This window comes from Miniopterus schreibersii, assembly GCF_964146895.1.
Source record: "Miniopterus schreibersii genome assembly, chromosome: X".
Classification (NCBI taxonomy): domain Eukaryota; kingdom Metazoa; phylum Chordata; class Mammalia; order Chiroptera; family Miniopteridae; genus Miniopterus; species Miniopterus schreibersii.
In genome coordinates this window covers 4,894,784-4,917,588 of record NC_138104.1, presented here as the reverse complement: position 1 = coordinate 4,917,588, position 22,805 = coordinate 4,894,784, and the positions used below count along the sequence as shown (strand labels likewise).

The window sequence follows — 22,805 nt, the reverse complement described above, 5'->3', positions numbered from 1 at the left end:
CTGATATTTAGTTATTCAACTGTTCTTTTTAAAATCTGAGTATTGTTAAAACAATTTGAAGTTTCTAACCAATTGCTTGACTGGATTTAACCGGCTGCTTCTTAAATGGCTTATTATTATTTTTTTTAATATATCTTTATTGATTTGAGAGAGAGGAAGGGAAAGGGAGAGAGAGATAGAAACATCAATGATGAGAGTCATGGATCGGCTGCCTCCTACATGCCCCCGACTGGGGATCGAGCCCACAACCAGGGCCTGTGCCCTGACCGGGAATCGAACCCCGATCACCTGGATCCTAGTTCGATGCTCAACCGCTACGCCCCGCCCAGCCGGGCTTAAATGGCTTATTTTTCTTACTCAAACCAAATTTTGCTTTTCAGGCTGATGTGCTAATAGAAAAACAGTATAGTATCTGCTATATAATTATATAATAAACAGTATATATCTATAATACAGATCCTGTTTTGTACTTGCAAATACACACACATATATAATTTTAGAGAAAAGAAAGCAGAGCAAATTGGAATGTATTATATACAGTAAAGTAATTGTCACTCATTAGTATCTTCTCTACTAAATCACCAAAAGATTCAATTTACTCACTATTAAAGGATCACCATTTTCATCTCCAGATAAGTAAGTGTTGACATCAGAACCCATATCCAAAATGGATAGCTTGGATATGAAAGTATAGGTAAAATAAAATAGAAATGTTCTATTCTATTGCTGAAATAAAATTAAACATGAAAAATATACACTTTTCATTTTCTGTGAATGAACATTTAAAATTTTATTTGGAAGGAAGGAGAAGGGGAGACTTTGAGATGTAAAACCTTGCTTTCAAAACTATGGAATAGAATCAATCTGGAGTAATTTCCTTACATAGCAAACTTTGAATAGCACCATGTAGCACTCTTTTCCATGTCAGAAAGACAGTTGTACTAAAGACACCCATAATGTTATAAAAGGACAACTTAAAATGGGAACAAGGTCGCTTTTAGAAATTGGATCACAACCATTTATGCCAAAGCCTACACCATAGGACAAGTGAAGTTAGTCACTTCCAGTGTTATTCACTGACAAACTGCTTAAACAGTGTTTGATGTGGGGGAACAGGCTATTTTACAACAAGCATTTAATTACCGTACACAGTACACATCTCAAATGTCATTTTGGAAGTTGAAATGTACACAGCTGGCAAAAAGTTTAACCACATTTTGTGATCTAAAAAATGTTCTTGTCTGATCTATTCAAAAAAAGTTGGAAAAAATGAATACTCTTTCTGGGGAGACGAGATCATTTTGAGATTTATTTGTAGCATAGATTGCAAGGAATACCACGACCTCAGTTTAAGTAACAGAGTTTTCCAAACCTGTGCTTGAGCTGAAAGGAAAAACAAGCTACTCATAGTTTCCTTGAAGCATGCATTTCGCTGTGGCAAGTACAACCGGGCGTGCATTACACGGCAAGTCCGGGCCGCTTCAGCGAACTAAGGGGCCCGCGAGCATTCCGAGCGCGGTGCAGAAGCTCTATGGCGTGGAGGCGCTAAGAAAGCCCCTGCTGCTCGGGAGCGCCGGGTGATGGGAGCTGACTGAGCCAGGTGCCGGCTCCAGAAGCAAGGGACTCAGCAGCCAAATGGGGCAATGGAATGGTACCGGCCGAAACCCTTTCAGCTGTGAGAAGCAGGGCACCGCGCTGTGCCAGGGGTGACTGTGTTATACAGTGTCCCATCTGAGACTGCAAAACACACTCGCCAGCGAGCCGGGGGCCTCCTCCCTATGTCAGGGGCTGAACAACACACAGCACACCAGAGGGCAAGACACAGTCGAGAAGAAAGGGAAAGAAAGGAGAGTGAGAGAAAACAAACAAAACATGCGTCCGTCGCGCACAAACCTTCGGGCTCTGTGTTTTCTTTGTGGTGTACTTGCTTCAGCGGGCAGCAGAAGATTTCGTGACACTTAGCACGAAAGGGGGACTCTTTTTTCTTTAATTCCGCAGATTGGATGGAATCTTGCCGTAACATAATGTATTCCTGTGTGCCAGGGGGGGCGTCATCCAGAACTGTGGTCACCACATAACAAAATGAACTCAAGTTAGAGCTTCATGAAAGCAGTGAACGTCTTAAATCAAATCTACTCCCAGGGGAGACTAAAGAAACAACATTCCCCCAAAAAATTCCAAAGAAAAGCATTTAATAACTTGTCAATTTTATTTTTAGAGGTTTTATTTAAAATACTAAAGGCTTGGAAATAGCTTACTCAACTGTAGATACCTCTACTGCTAGTCCAATGAGAATGTAACAGTGTTAAACTGTGCCTGTAGTGGGATAAAATATTTTAATACCAATAACCATACTGTATCTAAATAAACACCATACAAAACTCATATATTTTGATCTGAGATACAGTATAAATACAGGGGTGGACAAAAGTATATTTACAGTCATTCATATGGAAAATAATACAATAATAAATAACAATACAAGAATACATTCTTGTTTCACATACTGCAACTGTAAACCTACTTTTGCCCACCTCTGTATTTACAGGTGATACCGGCCATTGTCCATCAATTATCAGTTTATTTTTCTTTCCTTGGTCTGCTTCTGGCAATAACCTGACTTCCATGCAGTATATACTGAGTCTGATGGAAGAATCAACAGTGCTGCTCTTTACTCTTTGATTTCCAAAGAGAACTAGAGCTGTTGCAAATACTGAAAACCCTTAATGAAGATAAGAAATTCCAGTTGAGAGCCTAGTAATCAACACTCGATCAAAGATCTACCTTGTTGAATTGTGGAAGAGCATGGTCTGGTTCACTACTTTTGGCCAGAGATATACACCAAGTCCCTCTCAGCCCACATTTTCTTTCTAGGCCCTTGGTCAATTTCCTAGGCATGATTGTGAATTTTTAGCGTTTTTCCCCTACAAGAACAGATGTCTGCTTTTACAGGGTCCAGTGCACAACATTCTTTAGCCTGATAACCATCCACCAAAGGGGGTAAAAATTTGACCTGCATTTGCAGAAACAGGGAACTGACCATGGAACAAATTTTTTCTTTCGCACCCTTCCCAACAAGGGCATTCCATTTTGCCAAGAGTGAGTCAGTGCCTCCAAAGCTGTGCTCAGTGACATGCTGACTCATCCTATTCCCCCGAATGCACACACTTAATATGCATTTAGGAAGACTGGTACCACCAGCAAACTTCTTATGGAGAGAATAATGCTGTGGTGTTTGGAGCATATAAACGGCTTATGGCTGAAATTAGACAGGATCTGAAAGTTCTGTGTTTGGCATCCTCAGCCCATTGGCTGGGATCTTAATGGGCTTTAAGAACTTTCTTTCATATTGGAGTAAAAATGGTATAAAAACCTACATGACTTTTAAATTAGTATTATGAGTTTGGAACAAGTTCTAGATAGATAGTCAGTATGTGAAATTGTTGTCTTTCTTTATAAGTCATTAAATTATGCAAGAAGGTGATGCATATTTTAGTCAGTTCTCATTCTATTTTCCTCTAGTGTTCAGCAGCAGTAATCAAAAATTTTATATAGATACACCACCACAGCTTTTCTTGGCAGAGAGTTCCCTTCATCTACTAGGAATGTGACTATAACTTCTTATAATTGCTTTGAATGCATATCTTTGCTAGGAACAGCTGCTATTCAAAAACACTTGCTACTATTTCCTGCCATGAAGCAGATAGTTATGATAATATAGACACTTATCAAATTCCAGGATCACAGCCGAAGACAAATTCTGGTTTTACCACCCAAAATATTTAAAGAAAACTTCCCAAACTTGGAAATCTTTTTGAAAAGAAACACCCATGGTTATAAAGAAGCTGAGAGATTCCATTTTCATGCAGTGCATATAGGAAGCATATATTTAGATTAAAGGATGATTGGAGGGTGAAGAACAACTTTTGATAATACATAGGGAACTTGCCATTTGGAAGTAAATGGTGAACATAAGTCAACTGTCTCCAATTTTTATTTTTCAATACCTACAATGATGTCACAAATGGGTATTTCTGGAGATTAATGGCAGGCTGAAGCTAATAGCCTTTGGCTGATTCTCCAGCCATCAGCTTTTCCCAGCTGGTCATTAATTCCCAGAAAAAGGCCTTGCACTGCCATCATTATTGTTTAATTAGATACAACTGGTTATCTGTAACATACAACAAAATTCAAGTGAGTGGGATATGCTAACCGATACAAGAACCAGCCCAAAAAGTCATCATGATGGGGAAAGCACGAACATCACAAAAGTGCAGGATAAATGCTTTCCACAAAATTCTCTCTCTCCTCTTCTTTCTTCAAACTGAATTTGGCAAGTGCAAAAGGTGCCAAGATGAGAGCATTTAAGGAGCCATCTGAGTAATAACCGCAGACACAGAACATTTCTTTGGAAATCATGAACATCTGGGAGTTAATGGCTCAGTTTGGGTCTCAGGCTGTCTCTATTCAATGTCCCAAACATCAGTCAATTCAGGCAAAACAGTAGCTTGGTATCATGTTGACACAACAGCCAGAAACATTTTGGGCTTTTTAACCAGAAGTGACATTGTTTAGGCAACATCTCACTCAGGTCTAAAAAAATCTCCAAACTTGAGAATATTTTGGATAAAAAATTAAAATTGTTACGTCAAATGCATTTATTCCCAGGACTCCTTCAAGTGAAGACAGTGGCTGTATACGCAATCGACAGCAGCAGGGGTGACAGTGGACTTCCACAGCTCTAAGGCAGGTAGGTCCCTTAATTCTACCTCCCTAAGGGGCACTTGCTCTAGAAAAGGGAGAGTAGGCCTACAAAGAAGTCAGTGTATCAAAACGGGAAAAAAAGAATGGGATTCATTATTTACCTGACTTAGTCCAATATTTTCTAACATTTCCCCCCTTCTAGTGCGTTCCCTTCTTGCACATAATCTCTATCATCTGAAAACTACTCCTCCCTCTGTTCATTTCAACCATTTTTCCACATTTATTCAATGACTCCTGCTGCCCTTCCCAGCAAAAGATTTATCCAATCTTGGAGGTAGACCAAGGACTCCAGGGATTCGGGAGGCAGTGCATTTACACAAAGCCTCCTCCAGTTTCAGAGGTTCAGTCTGACTCTTCAAAGCACGTAAGAGTGGCTCATGGCTGATTTCTAAACTGTGTGGCCCCATGCTTTGGGAGAGGCTGCTGAGGCCCATGACAACAGCTGCCAGGGAGTAGGCCTTTGCCAGGAAATTGTGACCATGTACACAGTGCCCTTGGCCTTGATCACACAGGCCACCTACTCAGGATTCCAAAGTCCCGCAACAGTAGTAGAGGGCTGGAGGAGACAAGTGAACACATGCAAATCCACACATCCACAGACACACAGACACTGAAGGGTGGCGTACTCAGATGAGGAGGTGAAAAAATAAGTGACTTTTAGTGGCAGGATGATACTTATGACCACAATTTATGCAAGAGCTACTTCTTAGTATAAAAGGTATACTATTAACTCTCCATTAGATGAGCAAGCCTGCATCTAGAATTGGTTTCCCAGTAGCAGCTCTAGGCTGGCATTAGGCCATCTCCACTCTCCTCCAGGCTTCTCAGCAATCACCAAGATCAAGGTCAGGAGTGGGAGGCAGTCATGGAAATGAAAGAAAGTTTAAATCTAAGCCTGATGACTTGGATGAAGGTGCTCACGTTCACAGAAATGTAGTATGCCCATTTCAAATTAGACAAAAAGAAAGACCCAGTCTATAGCAAAACAATCATTGATAAACTACCCAATAATCACAATGTAATAGACCTTTTAAATGTATTTAAACTAAAGAAGTTAACAATCATTTATCCATCCTATGTTTAGAAAATTCAACTCTTGTTTTACTCCATAACTTTATCAATAAATATAATACCGGCTACATAAAATAGCTACCCAAATATTTAGTAGTACCACAAACACTACAATATAATCGTCCAAGTCATTCCAAACAAAATTTCTAGAGATAATACAAACTTTTGTCTTAAAACACAAGGAATATAAAGTTCAAGGACAGGAAGTAACTTTTATTGGAACAATTATTGGAAAAGCCCAGCCTAGAAGCCAGGATTCTAGTGTGTTTACCAGCAAGTCTAAAGTAAAACTGCTTAGTACAAAATTGATATATTAAATAGGAATCAGGTTCTTCAGTATTTTTTTAATCCTCACTCAAGGATATTTTTTGCATTGCTTTTCAGAGAGGATGGAAGGGGGGGGGGGAGAGAAAGAAAGAGAGAAGAAAAATAGATAGTTCCTGGAGGTAGACCAAGGACTCCAGTGAGAGAGACACATCAATTGATTGCCTTCTGCACAGGCCTGGACCAGGGCTGGGGATGGAACCTGCAACCAAGGTATGTGCCCTTGACCAGGAATCAAGCCCTCGACCCTTCAGTCTGAGGGCCAACGCTCTAACCATTGAGCTAACTGGCCAGGGCTCTTCAGTATTCTTTAGCTTCAAAGATTACACCTATCTCTGATGAATTTTTCTTTCTTTATTCAAAGACAGAAAAGCAAGTTTCTAGGAAACTATTTAGACAATGCTACAAAGGTACCTGCCCCTCACCAGAACCATGTAATTTTCGAGGTTTGCTGACTTCAAGCTGGAAGCTGTTAATAAGCCCTCAATGATTTGATGATGCTGGTTTTTGGTTTTAAATTAATTCATCACAAAGATGACTCAACATACTTAATGATACATGATTTTAAATCAAAGCAAATCGGATATCACCAGAGCTATGGAAATCAAGTACAGCCACGGGATTCTCAAAGTTATTAGTGACTTCAATAAGCAAATAGTTAAAACCATCTATGAAACAGAAAATATGACAAATACACAGATTATCAAATGACCTCCCATAATGAGAATGTGAGAAGAAAACAGAGTAATTAGAGTGATTACTCTTCCATGTCACTGAGCACCTACCATGCTGAAAAGTACATTCAAACACAGGATAACTTAGCTCAAGACCTCCGTTTTGCTTCACAGCTAACTATGCATCCACTTATCTAAGCATGATATTCAAGCTTTACTGCCACAGTGCACATTATCAAGATGGCAGGTTTAAATGTAAATGAGTAACTTAAATAAACAATACACAGAATGGAACTGATCAATACGAATGATCATTTCATTTGGCCAAGATAGAAACAACTTAAAAATACTTCTAGAAATGTCAATTACCTTCTCATTTTTTAAAATTTATCTTTATTGTTGAAAGTATTACAGGAGTCCCATCCCCCCCCCCCCAATTGACCCCCTCCACCTCGCTTCCTGGAGGGTGGAAGAGATTAACCAAAGAAGTTATATGCATATATGCATAACCCATGGATACCTTCTCATTTGTAATTTCCCCCATCTACATTCAGTTCCCCAAGCACTATTAGATTTTCCTCCAAATTCTGTTTGTTCACACTGTTTTGCTCTTTTCATGGTAGAATGAAACTCAAACTCCCTACTATAGCTGTCCCCCACCTCCTCAATTCCGTTGCTTACACTAGCTTTTCGTTAGTGTGCAGAATATGACAGGCTTTTCCTGCCATAAGGCCTTGCACTTGCTTTTTACTGTGATTCTCCTTTTATTTCCCTTCTGGCTCTAGTTAAATGCCACTTCCTCAAAGATGTCTTTTCAGGCACCTTAGGTACATTTGCACTTGTCACAATCTAATTATTGTATGTATGTATGTATGTATGTACTTGTCTCTTATCTGATTCTCCCCACAAAAATACAAGTTCTCTGAAACACAAACATTATTTTTCCCATTACCATTTAATATGTGGGTCCAGCACAGTGCCTTACTCATAATACGCACTCAAAAAATTCTCATTAATCAAATGAAGGATGCCCTCCTTCCTGTTTATTCAGCCTTCTCTCAAAGCCAAGGTAAAGAGCCCACTCTCTTAATTTCCATATAACATTTTAGGAAACTTATCTTCTTTTGTCTTGGGACAACTTTTTGGTTATTACCACAGGCTTTTATTGAAAAGTTAGACTGATAACTATTTTCATACATGTCTTTCCTCTGCAACTTGAATGTAAGTTCCTGGCAGATGAGAACAATATCTCTTTTGTTATCATCTTTGCTTTCCTAATGGCCTACAACTCTTTGCACATACTAGTTTTGCAGGCATAAAATGAGTCCCTTCTAGGGAAAGCCATGCCTACTTTGAAGGTATGTGCTAAGAAGACGGGAAACTAAATGGGAAGAGTTCAACACATTGCTTGGTATCTGCCATGGAGGAAATGCTGTCTGTGACAGAGAAAAGCCTGTTGAAAAATGCACTCTCGTGGCTTGGAAACCAGAATCCTCACCCTGAGTCGCTGCTGACTTTCTGGTGGCCTTTGGAATGCCATGTCACATTTCTGAACCTCAGTTTCCTCATTTCAAAAATAAGTGATTTGGATTAGGCCAGGGTTCCTGAACATTGCCACTTTTGATATTTGAGGCTAGATACTTCCTTGTTTTAAGAGGCTGTTCTATGCACTGCAGAATTTTTAATAGCATCCCTGGCCTCTACCCACTAGATTCTAGTAGTATGCTTCTCCAACTTGTGACAACCAAAAATATCTCCAGATATTACCAAATATCTCCCACAGTGGGATGAGGGCAAAAGTGCCTTAGTTGAGAATCACTGGACTTGAGATGGATAAAGCCCACCTCGTCTACAAGCCTCTTTGTAAAGAAGTAGTGCCAACCCTGCAAGTCCCTGTGTGACCCTTGGAGATGCTCAGCATCCTACAAGGGTTTAGCTATTCCACTGAGGGGAATTTGGCACCCCCAACCCAAACAAGAAAGAGAAAAAGGCACTAGTAGGCACGCCAATTGTCCAGGTCAGAGAAAGCTTCTGACTGGCAGGATGCAAAGCACTATTGCTACACGTTGGGGGGGGCTTTCCTCAGCCCAGGGCATAGGCTTTCTGCAGTGAGCGATGACACTGGGCGGCACCAGCAGCATTTCTGGACACCAGGTAAGTACCCTCAGGTACCTGCTGTGAATAACAGGTGGGGCCCAGCCAACTAAATACCTTCCTCAAGTGGGGATGAGAGGAAAGGAGAGGCAGGGAAATCTTCTCTGGCTTTATTAAAGTAAGAAGAATGACCCATGGGAGAAAGAAAAAAATTAAAAAGTTGGCTGTACTGCTCGTAGAGTAATATACTGAACGACAAATGGCATTGCTTCCAGAACGCCACCTGCAAGTTCTTGAAAATGTTTAATCATGAGCGGCTTCATTGGAAATTTTTTATTTATTCTCACTCGTTTTGTTTTTTAATGCAAAGTGCTTCTGGCCACTGTGTCCTAGGAACTGAAACATCTAGGCAGCCAGTGCAGATTACTTCCAGGCGGATTCCAGCTGTTGCCATTGCACCAAATTTCGCCCCTTCCTCCAGGCCTAATTAAGGACTTAGTACAGGCTATGGTTAGGTTCACAAAATGTCATAGGTTAAAAGAAACAAAAACAAACAAACAAAAAAACCAAAATGTCATAGTTACTCCTGGAAACTTTCTTGCCTGAAATCTTCTCAGCCTTTGGTCTTAAGACCTTACTTAGATTACCTCACAAGCTAAATTACTAAAGAAAGCCTGTTTTCTTCTATCGATATTTTCCATTTTGGGAGCATTAAATCTCAGAAGACGAGTATCCTCGCCAATATACTATAGAGGGCACTCTTAAGCATTACAGCCACGTGTTCCTGGAAAATGTGCTCATTGACACCATACTTCTTCACGTGTCATGCTAGAAGAGTCCTGCATGACCCATTATCACTATTTCCTTCATATTGTTATTTCAAGTTTCAGAAGCTGATCTCTGATCTGAATCCCATGATTGCTCCAAGTCCCTGGGATGTCTTGAAAGCTCAGGAAACCTCACCTCACAGGCTCTGTTGACAGAAATTCCTTGGTTCTAGTGATAGTGACTAGAAAATTATACTGTAATGTTGCTTTAAAATTATATGATTGGGAGAGTGATCAAGGCCATCATTCACCTCCCCCTCTACATATCCCCCCTGAAAAGGCATCTAAGTAGCAAACTCATTTTATTTTATTAGTCAGGAAACACTACCCTTACTGTTAAGCAATAAGCCTTCCCTTATTTTCCCTGCCTGCTAGTGTTCTGTGACCATATGGGCCTCTACCACCGATTGGTGCCTCCTTTTGTGGCATGGATGAAAGTTCACTCAAATACATTAGCAGCCCATCTTGACTAACCCTTTGGCAGGAACCATAAAGCAAATACCAATATATGAGCTGATCTATAAAAACCATTTCTCAAAAGCAACAAACGATGTATATATCATTGTGGTTCTGTGCTACCTGGCATTACACGTAATATGGTGAGATACCAGTGATTCCAGGTGCAGTAAAAAGACAAAAGAAAAAACAAAGATTTCAATTGAATAAGTCTTTTACTTTGCACTCATGCCTGCCAGTTTCCAACTCCCCATTCAGTAAAAAAGGAGTTGTGTGTGTGTGTGTGTGGGGGGGGGGGATCAGAAGAGATAAACCAAAGAACTTATATCCTTATAGGCACAGCCCATGGACACAGACAATAGGGTGGTGAAGGCCTGGGTGGGGATAGGGGCTGGGCAAAGAAGGGTAAAGGTGGAAAATGGAGGACATCTGTAATACTGTCAATAATTTAAAAAATTAAGATAAACATAAAAATCAATGAACATAAAAAATTAAAAAAATAAATTCAATTTATCCTGGGGCAAAAATACATACATACATACATACATACATCACATGAAATTAAAAAAAAAAAAAAAGTCGTTGTTTCTTCTGGGAGGAGGGTCTGTGGGGAAGGGCTGTCCCTGCAGGGATTTCAAATGGAAGAATATGTTGTGCCATATTAGAACCTACTCTCAACTTGAGAAGAATTTCAAAGCAAATGGCATTCGAATTTGTTTACTCTTGGTGTGTCAGAAGCATTTCTGTGTCAGAAAAAAAAAAAAAAGGCATTAGGATTATTTTAAAAGACTTGAGCCATCAAATTTCCTTAAAATAGCATTTAGTGATTTAGGTGTAAATGAATCATAAACACTTAGATTCAAATTCCCCCTCAATCCCTACAAACCCAGCTGATTTAAGTGGGGTTTTAGCAAAAGAGTACTTGGCCCCCTTTATCCTATTGAAGGTAAGATCTTCTGAGGTGGGCTCTAAGCTGGGTTTGGTGCTCACACTTAGAACATGAGGAATACTCACAGTATATCTTTAACAGGAGTAAAATCGAGTGTGTATTACCCACCTGCACATCCTTTCCAGTATTCACAACAACCTCATGAGGCATGTATCATTATTGTCCCCATTCGTCACACAGGAAACTGAATGTCAAAGCAGTTAAGGAACATGCCCAGAGTACCCCAGCCCCCAAGATGCAGAGCTGAGGTTCAAATCCAGGTGTTCATGCTTCCAGAACCTATACTCTTGCTCACTATACCATATATCATATTAGTTTGTATATCTGTGGTAGGTAGAATAAGGGCCCCTCAAAGATATGCACATCCTAATCACTGGAACCTGTAAATATGTTACCTTAAGGTTGCAACTGTAATAATTAAGGTTGCTAATCAGCTGACCTTTGGATGAAGGAGATTGCTTTGTATTAGCCAGGTAAGACCAAGGCAATTGTGAGCTCTTAAAATCAAAAGGAAGCATAAGAGTGGGTCAGAGAGATGAAAAAGAAGAAGAGGCAGGGCCAATTAAAAGTGTGAGAAGACTCAACTTGCTGTAGCTGGCTTTGAAGATGGAAGAAGGAGGCCATGAGTCAACAAATACACATAGCCTCTAGAAGCTGGAAACAGCCCTCATTTGACAGCAAGGAAACAAGGATCTCCAGCCTATCAGGAATTGAATTCTGCTAACAACCAAAATAAACAAGGAAACAGATCCTGCTCTAGAACCTCCAGAAAGGAACGTGGCCATGCCAATACCTTAGTTTTGTCCTAGTGAAATGTGTCTGACTTCTCACCTACAGAACTGTAAGATAATAATTTGTGTTTGTTTAAGCCTCAGTGAGAAGGTGACTTTGGAGCAGAAGCCTGAAGGAAGAGCAGAATGGAATAAACCACGGAGGTCTTTAGAAGAGTGGGCCCAGTAAAGGAATCAAACATGCAAATATCCAGAGGTAGTATGACTTTTTTTTTTTAGTAAATGAAGGAGGCCAATGTGGCTGGAACTGCGAGACTGAGAGGGAGAGTGGTAGGAGGTGAGGTCAGAAAAGTAACAGGAAGCCTGCTCGTGTGGGCCACTGAAATAACTCTGGCTTTAATTCTGAGGGGTGGAGAACCATCAAATGGTTTCAGGCAAAAGAGCGATGTGATCTGGCTTATGTGATCAGAAGTTCATATGTGCTGCTATGAGCAGACTTCAGGGCACAAGGGTAGAAGCACAGAGACTAGTAAGGAAGCTACTGCTATAGTCCAGACAACAAATGATAGTAGTTAGTACTGTGGAAAGAAGTGGCTGGATTTTGGGTACATACTCTAGGGATATAGACTTTTATAACAGAAGTTGTGTCTAACAATATGCAACATCTATTTAATATAGATCGCATTTGATAATGGTTATCCATGGAATATACACTTCTCAGAGGGAAAATACTTCCTGTGGGTTAGCTAATTCTACTCTTTAGGCACAGGAGGAGAGAAATCTCACATTTAACTCTCCCTTGCAGTCTCATTATACTAAATGCATCTATATAGAATATGATTAAGCAGGTACCCAGCAAACATTAACATTGCATGAGAACATTAATGGCAGTGATGTAGCCGATGATAGGCAGTTTGCAAAACAACATTCTTGAGAAATTGATTCTCTTGAGCTTTGTTTCCATTCAATAGGTCTAATTTCCTTCTATCGTTATGTCAAAGAGACCACCAAACAAATCTAACACTTCATGTGCTAGAGGAGAGGAATGACAGAGAAACCACCTTAGAGCTGAGGTGCGCGGCCTCGTAGCCCAGCCTCCGAGCCTACCCCTAACTATATGTGTCACCCAATCTGTGTGAGCCCAGATTTCCTCAAATGGAGCGGAGCAGATGATCGCTACAGCCGTTCCCGATACTTAATTTGTAGGGGAGAGTGGGTGTTCTTCCCTATCCTTTATATTTTCTTCACTATGAAGCTAACTAGCATAACACTGCTGGCTTCTCTTTGCCCCAACATTCACTATTTTCTGAATGGGGTACTAATGAGGTTTTAAAAGAGAAAATAGCATTTGTAGCCTAGCCCCTTCCTTTTCTCTTTCTCCTTGGGAGCCAGCTTACCACAAAAAGCATGTATTCTGCTCTTCTCCTCTATGCCTTAAGTTTTGCAGGTGGATGCCCTGTGCCAGGGCAGGATAGGAGAGTTCCAGAGATTCCTATGACTGAGTGGATACATCTGTCTAATTATGTGGTTCATTATTAGAATGTCCACCTTTACAAAGATCAAAGTCTCATCTCCTAGTATCAGCTTTATTAAGAATAAAGGTGATATTTTGTTGTTCATACACCTTTCTATTTTGACTTGTTTCTTATTTGTTTACAACCTGGACAGAGAGAGAAAGGGAGTATTGTTCCCCCACCAATATTCTCAATATTTATGAATGTTCAGAATCGTTGTTTCAGGGAGCTAGAAAAGTCCTAAAACTTCTATAGACTGTCAAGCTCTGCTGGCCAGTTTGGCTCATGGCAGATATTAGAGAAACTAGCAGTTATTTTTCATGGCCAAGATCATATCAGGGGACCTGCAATCAGAGGCCAGCATAAATAGGAGGCATAATTAGGAAAAGGAGACATAGAAGGGCGGGGAGACACGAGGGCCAATTTGCTCCTTCACAGATGGAAGGAGCAGGCTGCCACATTCATTTAAAAACCTTCTGCTGTCATACAAATTGTTACCTATTGATAATGTTCTTGTAATCCCACAGGAATCTCAGTAGGAAGTCCAATTTCAAAGCAGCAAGAAGGGGACGGACAGTGATAATTCAGGCCGCACATGGGAACAGGGACATTAATGCGAGCGGGATATGCAGCTGTGAACCCTTCCTCCTGCATGGCACTGAAGCGAAGCGTCCACACGGGGAGGGAGCACAAGACTCCAAAATACGAACTCCTTGTCTTTTCTAATGGTCCCTGCAGTTCGTCCCCTCTGACAGGCCTCCGATATTTGCATTAATTAAACTCAGCCCGAGAAACCTGGTCATTTGAGGAAATTGAAACCTGCCACTCTTACAAGCTGAGGGAGTAGAATGGAATCTTTTCCCAGGTCTCGTATTAAAGGTGGCCTTTTCCTTTCTCCTTAACGGAGAGTTAAGCGGAGTTCAAGACTACATGCAAGAAAGCCAGGGCAAAATGTTCTAAAGAAGTGCTCTCCCAGTTAAGCATTTAATTGCTGAGTGGTAGACAAGATACCTTTAGAATTCCTATGAAATGCAGAAATATCATCATCAGTCACCTTTTAGAGTTGTATAGAGAGCAGTTCCTTCCTCTTTCCTTTGCCAATGCCTTTGTGTAACACTTGTTTAACTGACAACTTCTCAGAAACAAGGTTAATGTGAGATATTCTCAGAGGCTTCAGACATCACCCTTGAGTCAGTCCCTAGTTGGCAAAAAGATCCTCAGGTTAAGGTATGGGAACCTTGACAAAATGTTTTGGGCTGAGATCAGGGTGGGTGACAATCACATTTCGGAAGCTGCAATGATTATGGCCTGACTCACATGCTACTTTGGGGTTGTCAACCTTTTGCTGCAGACCAATTCTTTATATTTCCTTCTGGCCTGCAGGGGACTTTGGGAATCCCTTACCAGGTTTCTGGTGACCAAAAAAGAACACAGTGTTCTCTTCGATACCCATATTTAAGGTGGTTGCAATGAATGGAGGCGGTGGTGGAGGCAAGAAGAAGCAGTAGGCATGCCTAGCCGGGGTTCTCTGGCAATCAAAGGCCTCCTGACTCTGCCCCTGGCTTCATCTCTCCTTCCTTGTAGGGGAGCAAGTGCAGCTCGCTTCTCTTCTTCTGGAAGTTCCCAGGAGGCACAGCCTAAAATGCTGTAACCAGACTTATAATGTGCTCCTACAATAGCTGTGGGAAACAGCCTGAGCAAAGTCCCTCATCCCCAACTCAGGAAAAGCAGGAACTAAATGAGTCGTGATGATTGGATTTGCCCCAAGTGTCAGGGAAAAGGGAGTGTATTTACTGAAAAGCACTGTAATGATTATTTTACATATGAACCTGACTGGGCCATACGGTGCCCAAATATTTGGTCAAACATTTCAATCCATATACTGAATGAAGCAGATCGCCCTCCCTAATATGAATGGGCCTCACCCAACCAGTTGAAGGACTGAATAGAGCAAAAAGGCTGACCTTCCCATAAGCAAGGGGAATCTCCTTCTGCCTGATGGCCTTCAAACTGAATCATCAGTTTTTTTCCTAATTTTGAACTCAAATGAAACATTGGCTATTTTTGGGTCTTAAGCCTGCTTGCCTTTGGACTAGAACTATATCATCAGTTCTCCTTGTTCTCAGGTTTTAACACTTAGACTGGAACTAATCTGTTAGCTCTCCTGGGTGTGTCTGGTGTGTTGACTTACCCTGCAAATCTTGGGACTTGCTAGCTTCCATAATCATGTAAGCCATTTTCAGATGTAAGTAAAGTCCAGCTCAATTGATTTTAAGTTAATCAAAAGGAGACTAATCTGGGTGGGCCCAGCTTAATCAGGTGAAAGCATTAACAGAGAAAGATTCACCTGCTGGCCTTGAAGAAATAAGCTACCCTGTGAGAAGTCCTGGGAGAGGGCCATGTGTCAAGGAACACTGGGCAGTCTCTAGAAGCTAAAATTGGCCCCCAGCTGACAGCCAGCAAGAAAATTGGGACATTGGTCCTACAGCCACAAGCAAGTGAACTCTGTGAAAAGTCACATGAGTTTAGAAGAAGATCCTGATGTCTACAAAGGAATACAGCCCAGCCAACATCTTGATTATGGCCTTGTAAGATCCTTAACACAGTAGCCAGCCATGCCATGCCCTCCAAACATTTATTGGCAGGGACTTTATTAGCCACAAATGTGCTGTTGTTTTGAGGCTTTAATTCTTAAGATTGAAGAAGCAGGCTGTGGTGATGGACAAGAGTAATTAGGATGAATCTCTCTGTGTATTCTATAAAAATTACCACGATAAAGGAAACAATTATCTCAATATTTAGCATTAGTCACCTCAGAAAGATTACAACAAAAGAAAATTTCTAAACAGAACCTGAGTAGACTGAAATATCAGTACTATTTCTTCCATTTGAAGTAAAGTCATTCTCAATATGAAATATAAAAGCCTCCTTTTGAGTAGTTTTCTATTCTTAGGAGAGTCTCATTTGTGGTCATCTTTATTTTCTGTTTCAAAGGTAATGATTATTTAAAAACAGTCATTTTAAATAACATAACTATTTTTGAAGGAAAATATTTTCTCTTCACAATAGTTTTTGTAGTAAAATTTGTCAAATAACACTTGCCATTTTAACCATGTTTAAAAAGTGCAATTCAGTGGCATTGATTATATTCATCATGTTATGCAACCATTACCACTATCTATTTCTAAAAATTCATCACCATAAACAGAAACTCTATAACTATTAAGTGATAACTCCACATTCTCCTCTTCACCCATCTCCTGGCAACCTCTAATCTACTTTCTGTTTCTTTGAATTTGCCTAAGTGAATCACACAGTATATGTTTTTTGGTGTCTGGCTTATTCACTTAACATGTTTTCAGGGTTCATCCATGTTATAGCAGATGTCAGAATTTACATTTTTGTATTATACCACATTTCATTTATTCATTCATCTGTCAGCGGACACTTGGGTTGTTTCCAACTTTTGGCTACTGTGAATAATGCTGCACTAAACATGGGGGGCCAGTGGGTGGGTGAAGGGATTAAGAAGTACAAATTGGTAGTCACAAAAGAGTCATGAGGATGTAAAATACAGCATAGGAAATACAGTCAATAATATTGCGATAACTATGCATGGCGCCAGGTGGATACTAGACTTATCAGAGGAATCACTTTGTAAAGTATATAAATATGTAACCACTGTGCTGTTTAATATTGAATGTCCACCGTAATTGAAACGTAAATAAATAAAATAAAGAAGCATGAGGTCTCCAATTTTGTTCATTTTGCATATTGATCCTGAACTCTGCAACTTCCCTCAATTAGTTTATTAGCTCTAGTAGCAAAATAAATGAGCAAACAAAATAGAAACAAACTCATAGATACAGAGAGCTGACTATTGGTTGTCAGAGGGGAGGGGGCTGTAATATCATGTCACCTATGAAGAGGTAGTTTTACATCTCCCTTTCCAATTTGGATGCCTTTTATCTCTTTTTCTTGCTTAGTTGCTCTGGCTAGAACTTGCAGTACAATACTGAATAGCAGTAGGAAAAGTATCTTTGTTTTGTTTCTGATCTTAAGGAGAAAGCTTTCAACTTTTCACCACTGAGTATGATTTTAGCTGTAGGTTTTTCATAAATGCCCTCTATCACGTCGAGGAAATTACTTTCTATTCTGAGGTTTCTGAGGTTTGCTGTTTTTTAAATCCTGAAAGGGTACTGAATTCTCTCAAGTGCCTTTTCTTTATCAATTAGGAGGAGCTTTTTTTTTTCTTCCATTTTGTTAATGCGATACATTTTATAGATTGATTTTCTTATGTTGAGCCACCTTTGCATTACTGCGATAAATATCACTTGGTTACTATGTGTAATCTTTTTAATGGGTTGTTCAATTTGGTTTGCTAATGTTTTATTTAGGATTTTTGTATCTGTATTCATAAGGGATACAGAAATATAAATTATTTTATTGACATCTTCATCTGTCTTTGGTATCAGGGTAATGTAGGCCTCCTAGAGTGAGTTAGGAAATGTTCTCTCTTCTATTTTGAGCTCTGATTTAAGCTCTTTCTTCTTTTTTAATGTAGCCATTTACAGTTATAAATTTTCATTTGAGCACTACCTATTCTGCATTCCATAAGTTTGGGTATATTATGTTTCTATTTTCATTATTCTCTAAGTATTTTCTAATTTCTCTTGTGATTTCTTATGTGACTACTGGTTGTCAAGAATGGATTGTTTAATTTCCACATATTTGTGAATTTTCCAGCGTTCCTTCTATTATTGATTTCTACTTTTATTTCCTTGTGGTTAGAGAAGACACTTTGGATTATTCCAATCTTTACAAAATGATTGACTTATTTCATTGTTGTTGTTGTTTTAAATCCTCACGTAAGGATATTTTTCCATTGCTTTTCAGAGAGAGTGGAAGGGAGAGAGAGAGAGAGACATCAGTGTGAGAGAGATCCGTCAATCGGTCTCCTCTCACATGTACCCCCACCCGCACCGGGATCCAGCCTGCAACTGAGGTATGTGCCCTTGACCGGAACCCGGGGCCCTGAAGTCCGAGGGCCAATGTTCTAACCACTGAGCCAAACTGGGGAGGACTGATTGACTTGTTTTGTAACTTAGCATATGGTCTAATTGGAGAATATTCCATGTGCTGTTGGTGGTGAATTTTTCTATATAAGCCTGTTAGGTCTAGTTGGTATGCAGTGTTATTCTATACAATAATCCTTTTAAGAGGACAAGTTTGGGATCAAATGAGTTTCATGTTGAAATCAAGTTATTTTCTAAAAAACTAACTCTCTTCCCTCCCCTTCCCTCAAAGGAGCTCCAAATTCTTCACAGACAACCAGGAAAACCTTTAGCTCCCCACTAGGTAATGTGTTATATCAAGAGAAGCATTTTACAGCTCGGGAAACGCAAGTCACACGACGTCATCTGGTGGTTAGTCTCAGGTCTCAAGCTCTGGGACACGTGCATAGTGCTAGTTCCAGAATAGAGGCATCTGATACCTAGGCCTGAAATTGGTACACCAGGCCCCATGTAATTCTCAAACTTCCTTTAATAGCAGAACCCTTTTTTCTAACAAACTCTTTCATGGAATCCCAATACAGGCAAAGCTCGGAGACACTGTGAATTTGGTTCCAGACCACTGCAATAAAGCGAGTGCTGGCAAACCCTTGGAGACACTGCAGGTCCAGTTCCAGATCACTATAGTGAAGTGGGTCGTGATCACTTTGCTTTGTGAAGGGTCTCACCTTCAGTTTGTAAAAAATGCAACACCCGCAAAGTGCAATAAAAAGAGATATGTCTGTACATAAACTAATTTTAGGAGTGGGTACAGGAGCCCTGCAGGCTTTCCTCATGCCCTTGATCACAGGCTTTGAGACTGGGAGAAACACTGCAGAGGCCTGCTGCCAGGCAACATTTCTATTCTCTAGGACAGAGGCAGCCACCCCTTGTAACTGCAGCTCCAAGTCGAGCACAGAGCTGATGTGATGTGAAGAAGAAACCTGGACACATGGCTCTGTCAAGACACAGCCCAAGCAAATCTCAGTGTTGTCATCTTCAGCATCAGCTGCCAGGCTGGCATTGGGTTTCAACGAAGAGGTTTTCTAATGTAGTATCAATACTTATCACACTTTCACTTATCTGTGCACCAGGCAAATAAAATCAGCCTAGTGCAAACATTTTCTCTTTAACACAAAATTCTTAGAGACGGCAAAAGTAAGTCCTTGTGGTTAGTAATTAAAGCCACCTTCATATCTATCAGCAAGAATTTGTATTTAGCCATATCTTCAGCCAATGTATGCATGGGGGGAGGGAGGTATGGAGGGCCAGAGAGCAGTACATGTGATTCCACCTCATGAAAGTTTCATTCACAACCATAAGGTAAGCTCGTCTCCCAACAGATATACCAAGGCCTGCACTTAGAAGAGCAAGCACAGCTACTAGAAGGAAGATCGATCTTGTCAAGGGGACAGAAGACATACCAACAGGGACTAGTCTCACAACTTGTTATCACCAAAATGTTGATTAAACAAAAACAATGAGCTCAGTTAGTCCAGCTGTGGGGAATGGAAAAGCAGAAACCATCCATTCATTCCACAATTTTTACTGAGAAGCCTAGAAGAGCCAGCCACTGTTCTAAAGTGAAAATGCCACAGGAATCAGAGGAATATGAGGTTATGAGAAACACAGAAGTCAGAGAATCATCTGATAAGTCTCATAACCTACCAGGATGCAAAATGTCCATATGTCTGATGGTGATGGAAGAGCCAGAGGGGACAGCCAATGACAAGGAAAAGTTGCATGAGGCAGGGAGCTCCAAGTTCTCATCCTGCCTCTGCCCCCCGCCCTTTGCTGTGGAACCTAGAGCAGGTTAGTTCCCGTCTGGGTCCCAGTTTCTTTCTCTGTGAAATAAGACAGTTGTGACAGATGAAGGATCCCTCACAATTCATAGGAGTAGAGCCTGAAAAGCAAGCATTAAACTGGGTGAGTGTCCTAGTGTGGACAAGATACGCTCCAACCTTTCTCCCATTGGTCAAGATCAATACTGCAACGTAATTCTGTGCTCTCTTTGCTCTGGGGTGATTATCCTAGATGAAATTTGTCAATGATCAGCGTCATTTCTATTGAATGCCATCAAAATGTTTAGATGCAATAAGTGAAAAACACTAAATGTTATCATTCAGTGGTAACAACAGATACAAAAGAGATCAATACCCAAAGCCATGTGTTACTAGTAGAATAGTAACCAACTCAATGTGTTTGGCATTTCACTTTAAGAAGTGCTTTCCCATATCATCCCTCATTTTGATTGCTACAGTGAAGGAAGCTGAGGCTCCAGAAGTTATATGCTTAGGTTTACACAGAAAATACATGACAGAATTTGAAACACAACCAGGTCTCTGATTCTAAATTCAGTATCTAACACAGATATATTTCTTACGTTCAACAAATTCATTAGCATATCCATTTATTCAGCACTTACTATGTGCCAAATCTATGCTAGACTCTCGGGCCTACAAAAGGGAGCAAACCAATGAATATTTACATGAAGTTAATATATGAATGAATCGGCCTTGGCTGGTTTGGCTCAGTGGTTAGAGCATCGGCTGGTGGGCCAATGGGTCACTGGATCAATTCTCAGTCAAGGGCATGTACCTCGGTTGCAGTTCCAACCCGGGCCTCAGTCAGGGCTAGTGCAGGAGGCAACCAATCGATGTGTCTCTCTCACATTGAAGTTTCTCTCTGTCTCTCTGTCTTCTAGAGGGTATGTTAATGTGATAATATAGACTTTCATTCCATGGGGCACTGTACACCATGTACAACCTGAAAACCTTTTGAGTTAGGCAAAATGGGGTTAGAGCGGACTTAGAAACAACCCTGGGAAGGAAAACACCATTAGACAACGATTATTCAATTAAGGACTGTCAACATTGCCTCTTGAGAGCAAATTATTCCAAACAACTCTTTTTCTTTTTTGAATTTAAATAGAGCAGCAGCAACAACAAAAAGAGATGAGGGGGGTCCCCCCAAACAGGCTGAGGAACTATACTTCCAGAGGAAAACACAAAGATTTAATCAGCACCTCCACATACTTAGATGCTGGAGAAGAGAGTAGGGCTTTTTCTCATTAAATTAAAAGGTAACAAACCTTTAATTTTTCCCATGTTTTGGCAAGAAAATTATAAGTAGCTGTGCCCCATGGGTTTAGCTTGAATCTAAATACCAGCAGGTGTATGTAAGACCAATGTATGAATGCTGTCATTTAGAGGTATGTACATTACTCAGCATTTGGGGTAGGAGGAGGTGGTAGAAGCCTTCTTTAGCCAGGTGCCCTACAGGAGCTGCCCAAGCCTAGGTGGTTGCTTTACAAAGGGTGTGTTGACCAGGCCAGGCTTACTCTCTACAACTGGATGGAACATAGTGCCCTCCTACCAGGTGCCCTGGCATTTACATAGGGGTGTGATAGAATCCTCTCACACACCCAGCTTTACCACAGGGTTTGTGGTAACTCAGCTTCAGACACAGCATGAATCAATTTAACATGAAAGTTTCAGGCCTATGCCTTATGCCCTGGCCAAGCCAGTCACCAATGACTGCCTTTGGGCATAAGGAAAATGAAGTGAGAAAGTGGAGATGACTCCATGTGAGTTAGTCCCACTACTGGAAACACAGGTCATACAGCATCTGAAAAAGTCCATCAAATCCCCAAGCTATCAAATTCCAGAGGATTGTCCTATCTTAGGTATGACCAGCCACAAAGACAGCCCATTAAGGCCCTGCTGAGCAAGATCCCCAGAAAGCTTTCTAGGAGACCCAGAAGAGGGGTTCAATCAATATTTGTAATTGAATTGCTTCCTTTTGGCCATATTTATAATAATGGCAAGAGAGGCTCAGATAAGGGGGGACTACTGTCCTGGGAGAAAACAAAGATTTGGCTTGGATATATGGAGATGCACTGGCATCCCCACACCAGGAGGGAGTCAAACACATTAATAAGTTCAATGACAAAAATAAATTGCTGCCTTTCATAACACATTTCTCTGGAAGGGTACAGCAGAGAGACCTGGAGATTAGCTCTGACTGCCCCTCCTAGCTTTGTGATCTTGGGCGAGTCAGTTAAGTATTTGAATCTTTATTGCTTCATCTGCAAAATGGGGTCAATTACACCCCCTCTGCCTACTTCACAGGGTACTATTAAGATGTGAGACAGGGCAATTCACACCATCAGGACTATTCTAGATGAATATGTTGGGGGAAGAGAGAGCAGGGCAATGGGGCTTGAAAACATGGAATCAGGCTAAAGCTGGACTCCAGCTGAGCCCACTGCCTTGCTTGGTTGGCTCCTTCCCTGCCCTCTCCTGCTTGCTCCCGTTCTCCACCAAAGAATCCCTGTTTCAGGTTCTGCTT

The 22,805-nt window shown here is 40.7% G+C and overlaps 1 protein-coding gene across 10 annotated transcripts in view; it reads right to left on the bottom strand.

Annotated features, from left to right (window-relative positions):
- Positions 1–22,805, bottom strand: part of FGF13 (fibroblast growth factor 13) — a 441,864-nt gene that overhangs the window by 172,896 nt on the left and 246,163 nt on the right. For 9 of the 10 annotated variants that reach the window (XM_081125291.1, XM_081125292.1, XM_081125295.1 and 6 more), the window contains one exon: positions 1,894–2,061. The exons of the other annotated variant lie outside the window; for it this stretch is intronic. In XM_081125291.1, the coding sequence (XP_080981417.1) occupies positions 1,894–2,061 (168 nt within the window). The remainder of the gene's footprint in view (positions 1–1,893; positions 2,062–22,805) is intronic. 10 annotated transcript variants of the gene reach the window in all.